General features: G+C 39.5%; 1 protein-coding gene across 1 annotated transcript; it reads left to right on the top strand.

Annotated features, from left to right (window-relative positions):
* The first annotated feature begins 1,419 nt into the window (after positions 1 to 1,419).
* Positions 1,420 to 4,039, top strand: lsm6 (LSM6 homolog, U6 small nuclear RNA and mRNA degradation associated). Its single transcript, XM_030393757.1, has 4 exons — positions 1,420 to 1,543; positions 1,987 to 2,092; positions 2,193 to 2,306; positions 3,849 to 4,039. The coding sequence occupies exons 2-4, from the start codon at positions 1,999 to 2,001 to the stop codon at positions 3,881 to 3,883; spliced, it is 243 nt and encodes an 80-aa protein (XP_030249617.1). The 5' UTR covers positions 1,420 to 1,543; positions 1,987 to 1,998; the 3' UTR covers positions 3,884 to 4,039.
* The last annotated feature ends 5,952 nt before the right edge of the window (positions 4,040 to 9,991 follow it).

The raw sequence follows: 9,991 nt of genomic DNA, 5'->3' as shown, positions 1-9,991 counted from the left end.
CACAAATCCACAAATGTGTATACCCCTTCTCCAAGCTATGGAAGATGCATGTGGATATATAGCAGTTGGTGCTTTTCATGGCTGGATTCACCATGCTAGGTGATGTTTCTCTTGCTGCTTGGCCAGGGAAAACATTGCTTGTGATGTGGATGAGGTGCTGTGGCCAGACCGAAACAGAGGAGAGCATGCTGCACAGTTTTTTATTTTTTTATTTTATTTTTCTACTGTAACTGTGTACAGTAAATTCTTCTGTTGTTTTGTAGGTAGACCGTATATTGTTGTATATGCACTTTGTGTTGGTTGGGATGTACACTGTGTACATTGTTTTTGTGGGAAAAATAAAATATATCTGTTACCGTGTATTTGTGTGTTCTGAGTATAAAAACAATATTCTCAAATATTTTACATCACACTTATGTATGTACTGACTGTAGTAAGTGTAACTGAACAAAAAAGGCCTAAGTCATTATGATGAATGAAGAAGAAGTGTTTTCCATTCATCATAGTGTTTTACACTGAGCACATCAGTGTTCAACTGGTTCTTATAAATGTCTATTCATTTGATGGTTTGTGTGTGTCATTTGAAAACTAAATACCATTTTGAGAAGAAATAACATTGTTTTGAATGTAAAGTTTAATTTTACAGGAGAATTGAGGGGTTTTGCCCATTGTGTGTGTGATTTTTGATTTGTGTGTAGAGTTCTGAGAGCATGAGGCATGCTTTCAGAAAATGTGTGTAAACAATCGAGAAAAACTGTAAAGGAAAAACAAAACAGGTGCAGATAGGATGAGCATTTGAATGATTATTTTTTATAATGCAATTTTATCCAAACAATGCTGTGATAATCAGCACCGATCAAAATTATCCCATATTACCTTTACCCTTTTATAGTCAACCAGAATTTTCATTACACTTTGGTTTAGTTGTTTTTAACTGAAATTGCCTTGACATGCTTCTTTTTCAGTTAGTGAATGTAATGATTTCAAACAGCCTCTAACTAATAGTTCTTTTCTGTGAATCCTGATCTCACAAGATAACTAGTTGAATAAAAATGGAAAATGTTAAACATACACTTGCAAATTAAGGTAGATTTTCCTAACGATAGGGGATCAGATTTTCATAATGACTTTTGCAAATAAAAAAGTTATACTTTTAAATCCCTAATACGGCACCTACTCATTCTCCCTCATTAAGCATTCCAAGATCTCAAAGCTGAGTAGATTGTGCCTTTTTTGTATCTTTTTCCATTACTTTCAGGGCCTGATTATATAAAGATGTAATGTGTCTGATTACGGACAGTGATGTGATTTGTCTTAAACACAGTTACACGTTTCAAACTCTCGAACCAAAACATATCTGCAAAGTTTTTGCCACTGTACCTGCCTCTCTTGTTTTGATACATGCCACTTCACTGTCTTCACCAATGCGCTTTTTCAGATTTTTGTCCCCACTCAGACCCCGTATAGTAAAACGCCTCTGATTGGTCGGTCTGGTCGGTCTGCGCTCCATGCCCCAACACAGTCGATTGGACGACGTCTACGGGTAAGTGAAATGCTAACAAATCTATAGCTACTAATACATTTAAAAGGTAAACTTCCACATGTGCAGTGTTGTCTGTTTCGACTCCATTAAACGTGTACAGTGTACGTACACGATAACAACCCTCTCAGACCATTAAGAGCAAGCTTATTCATTGTAGAGTTGGCAGTTAGCGGGTTAGCTAGCTAGCAGCTAATGCTACTTGTCCACACAGTGTTAACTTAAGACACTTATTGTTTACTACATTAGTGTTCGGTCAAACCGGAAACGTTACTTCATGCTACCTTAGATGATACTTACGGTACATACATCCTAACTGTTAGATGTTCCGTGTAAATCACACCAAGCACGAGTTAGCTATCAGGTACGATGCTAATGTAGCTAATTAAAGAAAACTGAGCCCATAACATGAATTTTTCTGTTTTTTTTTCTGCAACCCTTTTCAGAGTACAGTCAAGATGAGTTTGAGGAAGCAAACCCCGAGCGACTTTCTGAAGCAGATAATTGGGAGACCTGTGGTCGTCAAACTGAACTCAGGTGTCGATTACAGAGGTAAACTTATTCGACCTGCATGTCAACCTATTGTGTGATTTTAATTTACAATTGTACGTCCTCTTCAGCCAACACACGTGCTTGTTTATACTTCGTACAGGTGTCCTGGCCTGCCTGGATGGTTACATGAACATTGCCATAGAGCAGACTGAGGAGTATGTCAATGGGCAGCTCAAGAATAAGTACGGAGATGCTTTTCTCAGAGGAAACAATGGTAAGATTCTCACATTTACAATTATATCTCCATTTTATAGACATTTTGTAAGTCAAGGCTTGGCAGTGCATGGATCTTGTCATGATATTTACATGTGTACAGAGTTTTTTCGTAATATACATGTCTAGATGGGAAACTCAGTTTCCATGGTTCTAAGTACGTTTCGGAGAAATCGACTCATTGGTGAGGTTTAACTGTCTACAACAGGGAATATTGGGTAGACTTGCAGAGGCAGGAAAATCAAGTCTGATAACTATGTGTTTTAATTAAATGCATACCATAATATTACTTTTTTTTTTTTACTTCTAAAAACAAGGTTATTCCAAATTACCTATATTTTCAGCATGCTCCCCCGAAAAACATGCATGTGTATTAGCTCAATCTAAAGATCTTGATACTCCAGAAATGTTTTGTTTGATTGAAATGAAAAAATAAATGCACAAACATTGTATTTGTGTTTTTCAGTCTTAAAATATGTTTAACTAAAAAACTGAACTATCCCTTTTACATGTATGAAAAAGGCCTTGGTGTGGAATATTGACAATGCTGGAAGCTTAAAGCACCCGGCATTAGGAGCTCTCTTTCTTTTTTCTTTGTTTCAGCCGTTTCTGCTGTCAATCTTTGATGAGTAAAAGAATACAGTGTGTGAATACAGAGTGTTTCATAAGTGCTGTATTTAGCATGACAGTCAGAACCCTTGCTTAAAGAATCTGTTTATTTTTTAAAAAACTTTAGCTCCTATCTTCATCTTCCCTACACCAGCCATGTATCATATTTACTGTGTGATTCCCTCTTGAATGTGAGTCATGCTGGCTGGTGGACTTCTCGGTGTGATAAAAGGCCCAACAGAGATCGGGCTATTTTAGTCAAAACAGAACAGGATTATAAAAATAGATTTACATAAAAGTAACAATTGGTTTTCCTGACTGCTTTTCTATACAGTCTTCAGCCTTACACCTCTACCTCAAATGACTCCCACAAAACAAGTCTACAATTTATCTTAAGGATGACTGTTTTTTTTCCAGAATGAGATCATTGGGTTTATTTGAGGTCCAGCAACGTTAAGTTAAGGACGGGGTGACTGGAAACGGCATTGAGCCTCGAGACTCAGCTGTAAAGAACATTGTGTTCACAAACCTTATATCAATTCCATATAAATGCACCATTGCATAAGACTATTTTACTTGGGTCAACGGTATTGACACAAACAACACACTTTAAATGTTGCTTGGGTTATGGTGACAAATCAGTGACTAACCAGACTTTTTACTGCTCTTCTCCATGTTCTCCTTTTTACCGATCACTTAACAACCCCCTCAGTGTTTTTTAACGAACCTTGTAAAGGTTTATATCTACATAATCCCAGCAATTTAATTATTATTGAACTTTGAGGACCCTTTCTCCCTTGAATATCTGGATCAAAATAAAGAAATGATATGTCAAGAAATTTCAGATTTGGCTACAGAGATGTGCCTGTGTTGCTCAGTAAAACTACAGACTTTAATGTTTTTTTCTTCTTTATTTTCCTCTCTTTCTCCACAGTCCTGTACATCAGCACCCAGAAGAGGAAAGTGTAGCGAAGATCATTCCATTGTTTCATTTTTATTTTCCAGTGTTTGTTATGTCAGTGGATAACTGCCAGATGTTTTTTGGTTCTGTAAACTCTGAAGTCCTGAAGAATGCTTGTTTTTGTAAAAGCGGAATAAGTTAATAAATGCTGAGTTTTGATTGAATTCTGATTTGGTGCATATTATTTACACTTTTTCGGTGTAAACATCACAAGGGATTACAACAGAAACTATGTTTCTTGTGCATGTCAATGTGGGGATTTGAAGTAACTATTTCATTTCATTTTGAAAACGATTGTCATTCTTATGTGGAGTTGCAGTTCATGTTTTAATATCTTGTGATTTAAATCTTGAATATATCAGGCTTCACTGCCAGTAGGATCGTAGCAGTGGAATAAGGATCGGCATTTTTTTGGCTAAATCATTCAAAGTTTATCCCCAGAGCAAAGCAAATCTACCACCGTTTCACCACAAGGCTTAAAAAGGATTAGAACATAATTTTGCAATTTGTCAGTACCAACGTGCTAATTTTGTAATTGATCTTGATACAACTTGCCTGCAGATACCCATTACCGAGTAGCCTGTGTACAAATTTACTCATCTTTCTGCATTTACTTTATATAATAATTAGATCAGCGACTGTTTCACATAAAGAAGAAACTATTCCAGCTTTTTTTTTAAAAAAACCCCTATTTATTTTTAGCATGCTTGTTTTCAAATTGAACACGAGCAATGTTACTGAAAGCATTCCCACCGCTCTGTATGATGACTCCACTTAATAACTATACTGATGGAGCGTTTGCTTCAATACACTAATGTACCTGCGTCTAAACATAGCTGGTATCCAGTAGATTAAATCACGGAGCCTGTGACTGCATGATGGAGTACCCATACATACTCAAGTAACTTGTTGGTTGTTTTAATGCAGCCTTATGGAACAGTACGTACCTGTGCAAGAAAATTCTTCACTTACCGGCCATTTAAATATCCATTACTGACTGACACAGAGAGAGTGTGACTGCAGGACCAATCTATAAATGGTGCCACCTGCAGGCTACGTCAGGCTGCATTAACATGTAAACAGATCCGTCAGATCAACCCCCCACTGCCCTCTGCAGCAGACGTCCATGTTTTAGTGCTTCTAAATGTCTCGGAACACAGCTCACCTTTTGTCATCTGTGACTGCACATAGATGCTCTTTGTTCACACGCCTGGCATGGATTGGATTGGATTGGACCGGCTCTTGCCCTATGTAAATGAATGCTGCGGCATATGCAAGGAATTGGAAGTTTATTCCATTTCGGCGTGGCCCGTGGTAATTTAGCAGATGGGTTCAAAAAGTGGCATCACCTCATTACGCTAAGATAAGAACGCTATAAATATATGATTCATTAGGCTCTTAATGAGAATGCTGTGGTGTGGTGGCAGTGAGGGGAATTCTTTTGCCTTCCAAGGGTGGATTTTTGAGAGCCTTGTTTTCCAACCTGTACATGCGCACTCTGGCCCCTGGAAGGAGACAAAAGGCTGCCAAGGTCAGGCCCGACTTGAGAATGAAGGACGCGTTATTGATCAAACTCTGCCGAGCTGCAGCTGTGGAGAGGGAATGTTGGGGGGGGGGGGGGAATTGAGCTGCAACACAGACACACACGGAGGCAGACATACGCACTGAGTGATGTGTACACAGAAAGGCATTCTACACAGTGCAATACACAAAGAATCATTATGGCACCTAGTGAGGGTTAGGAGAGGCAAATATTTACCTACTGGAATCATAACTGAGCCGCTGGCTGTGTGGCCTCACAGGGAACCCAATTAATACCATTCACACAAATGACCCAGTGGCAGACATCATGCTATCAAACCGAGCGCATCTATGAAAAAAAAAAAAAAAAAAAAAAACCTGAGCTGATGCAGTCACTATTTCATTTTGCATGTGCATGTCCTTGTCAACAGTATTGATTTAAGCCTCACGAACTCACATTTTGTCCTTTGGATCATTGAAACAATGAGCGCGCTGAGTGTGAAACCGAATCATCTTTTTTTATTTCACGTAGTTTGCTCCAAGATGTCCCCCCCCCTCCTTCTGTGGCGTAGATGGTTCAGGGCACTGGTCCTTCCACCGTCACCCCATCAAAGCAGACTGGCTTCAGGGGCTGGCAGAGGATGCTGCAGTGGCTCAGCGTTGACGTACGGAGGTGAGTGATGGAGGGGAGAGGACAAAGGAGGATAGAATAGGTGACAGCCTTGTTATGTAGGAGAAAAAAAAGCAACGGGGAGACGCAAGTCTTACAGCACCACCAGCTGCCAGAGCTACAAAACTACAGTAGAGTCACAGGAGGGGAGGGAGGGAAAGCGGAGTATGACTTTGACCCTGACTGATCACTGCAGCATGACTGTCTAGCCTTTTCACAAGGGATCAAAGGATGACAAGGACAACCTGAAAATCAGTGTTTCTTTTTTCTTTCTTTCGTTTTTTTTTTTTTTTTTTTTTTTTTTCAATGTTTGGCTGTAACATGTGCGTATTTGGACAAGGACAAACGTCTGTCTTCCTCTATGCAAATCTATTCAGCGTGGTTCTTTTCATGTGAATGGTTTTTGCCAGGGTTGATGGAGAGTCTGCTATACACCTGGAACATTCAAGTGATTTTTTATTTTCCCCCTGTTTTCTTAAAAAAAAAAAAAAAAAAAATCTTGTTGCACATATTCAGCAACGTCAAGGTGAATCACGCATTTTAAACACATGCATCGTGTGTGTGCGTGCATGGATATGATAATGTGCCACAATAATGTGAATGTATGACGGTTCAGAAAAACATCACAAATGACAGCCTCATAGCTTACCATTAGACTTAATCATCCCCCTCTTTTGACTCAACAACAAAGCAAACTACCCGTGTGTGTAGATGTACGCAACAACTTGCCCCTGCATGTGCGAAGAGACCTCCCTCCCCGCAGTGTATTTGGATCCGTGCTGTCCTGCGTGAACTTGACCAGCTTTAACCTCTGCCTGACAGCCTGTCATGTGTTTAGGATGTAAATGATGGCAGTGACCTCCCACACTGTGTCTCTGCTCTCACATTCCGCGGGGCTGGGTCAGAGGTCCTGTGGGGTTAGCGCAGAATAAACAAACACCTCAGAAAGAGCGTAACAATGGCAGAGTAATGTTGAAAACAGCTGCTACTGATTAATACACTGAACGCTCCTTGTTTATCTATTAGTCCAGTAATCAGCTATGGCTATCACCCGTAAAAATATATATCAGGATGAAGAGTGTGGGCTCTGGTGTTTAGATCCAGAGGGCTCCCTCCTTAATCTTCAGCACAGTTACCAGAGTAAGATGTTGGCATTTAACATTTCTAGAAACTACGGATTTGTGAAATTTGTACATTTCATACAAATCATATCAGCATTTGCTACAGTATGTATGTATAATGTTCAGATTGCAGGTATATGAGCTGACCTTCTCATTTGGAGGAGGGGATGGAGGTGCAGTGAGGTGAGGGGGGGTACCAATTTTCTATCAGTTAAACTGGAGACATTTTCAAGTCATGTTTGTGGCAACAAAAGTGTATATTTTTACCAAGACCTTAAGCCATTTTGAGGCTGTCTTTGTTGTGAAAAAAATTAGATATTCTTGATGAGACGCTCTGAAGTTTTCCAGCTTTGCTAGTGCTGACAAAACCAGATATTTTTATGGAGATTTAGAAACATTCTCAAGCTGCGATCGGGGCAACAAGCCTATACACTTTCCACAAGTCCTCAGGACATTTACAACCCATGTTTGTGGAGATTAAACTTGGTATTTTCAACAAGACTTAGGGACATTTACAAGCCATGTTTGTGGAGATTAAACTTGGTATTTTCAACAAGACTTAGGGACATTTTCAAGCCTTGTTTGTGCCGATTACAGCAGGCATTTTAAATAGATTTCTGGATACTTTCAAGCCTTCTGTGTGGCGACAAAAGTGAATATTTTTAACACGATGTTGGGACGTTTTCCAGCTGTGTTGCGGTGACACATTGTATATTCTAATGTAGGCCTTGGGATATTTTCCGGTCATGTTTTTGGGGACTAAACTGAGTATTTTTAAGAAGACTTAATTGTACATTTTTCAACATATTCGTGGTTGTCAGAACCACAAGGCCAACATTTATTCTATTGATCGAGTTGTTGCATTTCAGTAACCCAAATCCAAGTTCAGCTCTGATGGTTGTTTTGATCCTAATTGAGTGTGCTAGCCAGCGCTGCTCTGCAACCCCTAGGCTCTTTATTTAGCCCTGAGGACAGCCAACCTTGGCCAGAAATGTGACCCTTGAACTTCTTATCTGGAAGAAGCTATTCCCAGCATGGACAGGGGCTTCTGTGATTTATCTTGGCTTGAAATGGCAGCATGATGCAGATGGTGAGGTTAGGAGAGCATAAGTAGGTACCCTTCAGGAGGCCAGAGAGCAGTAAACTCACAGAGCATTCATGTGTTGCACAGTCTCCGATGCTATGAACAGCAGCAGACTTACAGGCTACAGCCAGGAAAAAGTCTCGCACGGAACAGTAACGTGGTCCACGTGAGTCCTTGAACTTTGACCTCCACAAGGCTCTCCAGCTGTCCCACAGCAGCAGGGTCTATTTTGGAAACGCACTTGCTTGAAATCTCTTACTAGATAATAACCATATTGTATTATTGACCATGACCTGACCCACTTAAGACCACAATAAGCGGGATGGACGGATGTGAATACAAAGCACGTCATCACTATTCGACTCAACAGGCAGCAGTTGTTTTGTTGATTCCATATTTTGTGTTGCTGACGTGTGTTAGTTAACTTTTTCATTCAAAAGAGCTGTGGCTTCAGGACTGAGGTGAAGCGTGGCAGCCTTGATCAACTTTATCTTTACTTTTAATTTGGTTTTAATATAAATATTTTACTTTAATCAGCTAATTAAATGGGTATTGAGGATTAATTCCATAATATACGTTTGAATTTATGAAAGGGGCCCTCTTATGCAGCTGTAGACTTGAGACTGGGACTGAAGTCAGAAATTAATTAACGAAAAATAAAGGCCACTGCTCCTTATTCCACATTTGAAAGCCAAAACGTTTACTGCAGTAATAAATGATACTAAACTTTATCTCAAAAGCGCCTTTCAAAAGACAAAGTTACAAGGTGCTTCACAGATTAAATACAAAACTATATAGGTGCAAAGATGGCGATCCAAGAAAAATAAGAGAACATTTTAAAAATCATAATTTACAGAAAATTACATAAAAACAGGGATTTCATGATGACCCAAATAATTAGAGTCAATGCTGGCAATGTACCGTTCTGCATCTCTTTATTTTGCAATTTCATGTTCCATTTTCAATTTCATGTTGTGATAATGCTGTTCTTATGATCTGGTTAAGTTCAGGCACAAAAATGGGTTTGTTAGGGTTAGGAAAAAAGATCATGTTTTGGCTTAACATACCCGTTTTCTTTACAACAAACATGGCTTGAGATGTCCTGAGGTTTCTTTAAAAATATCCTGTGGTTTATCACACGTATAAATGTTGGAACAGCGTCTTAAGTCGTGGCAGCCTTTTTGCTTCACTCCACCACCATCTCCTCTCCCCCAGATGTGAAAGTCAGGTCCATGAAAGATATGTGAACATGACAGGACACCTAATGTAGAAATGTCAATATGGTATGTAGCCTATGACGGGTACGATCAGTGGTTTGCAGAAACATTAAGTGCCAACATTATACTTGGCGACTAGGCTGTTAATGAAGTGGTCAAAAGTAGGGAAATGAAACAAGCTGAGTGTCCATCTGCTGATGAAGGTTATAGGATAAGATCAAACGCTCCAGAACAGCCACTACAGGGACCTTGAGGTGTGATTGTTTTTGCCGACTGCAGGTTCAGAAGTTGAAAATGAACTCTGAAAGTCAACGTTGCATCAGACACGGATGCAAAGTCCTCAAAGCGCTCACAAAAATGAAAATATGAACGATCATAGACGTATGACAGGACAAGTGAGCAAACTCAGATCATGCAACAAGGTCCAGAAGAGCGACTAAACTGACCTTAAGGTGAGATGTGTTTGTAGAATTCAGGTTTCAGGGTTTACCTAGTAAAAAACA

This window comes from Sparus aurata, chromosome 1 (assembly GCF_900880675.1).
Source record: "Sparus aurata chromosome 1, fSpaAur1.1, whole genome shotgun sequence".
Classification (NCBI taxonomy): domain Eukaryota; kingdom Metazoa; phylum Chordata; class Actinopteri; order Spariformes; family Sparidae; genus Sparus; species Sparus aurata.
This window is presented reverse-complemented; position numbering and strand designations above follow the sequence as displayed.

Coding starts and splice junctions, on each gene's coding strand:
- lsm6 (XM_030393757.1), top strand. CDS start 1,999: ATGAGTTTGAGGAAGCAAACCCCGAGCGACTTTCTGAAGCAGATAATT. Junction 2,093..2,192: donor CTCAGGTGTCGATTACAGAG/GTAAACTTATTC, acceptor TACTTCGTACAG/GTGTCCTGGCCTGCCTGGAT. Junction 2,307..3,848: donor TTTTCTCAGAGGAAACAATG/GTAAGATTCTCA, acceptor CTTTCTCCACAG/TCCTGTACATCAGCACCCAG.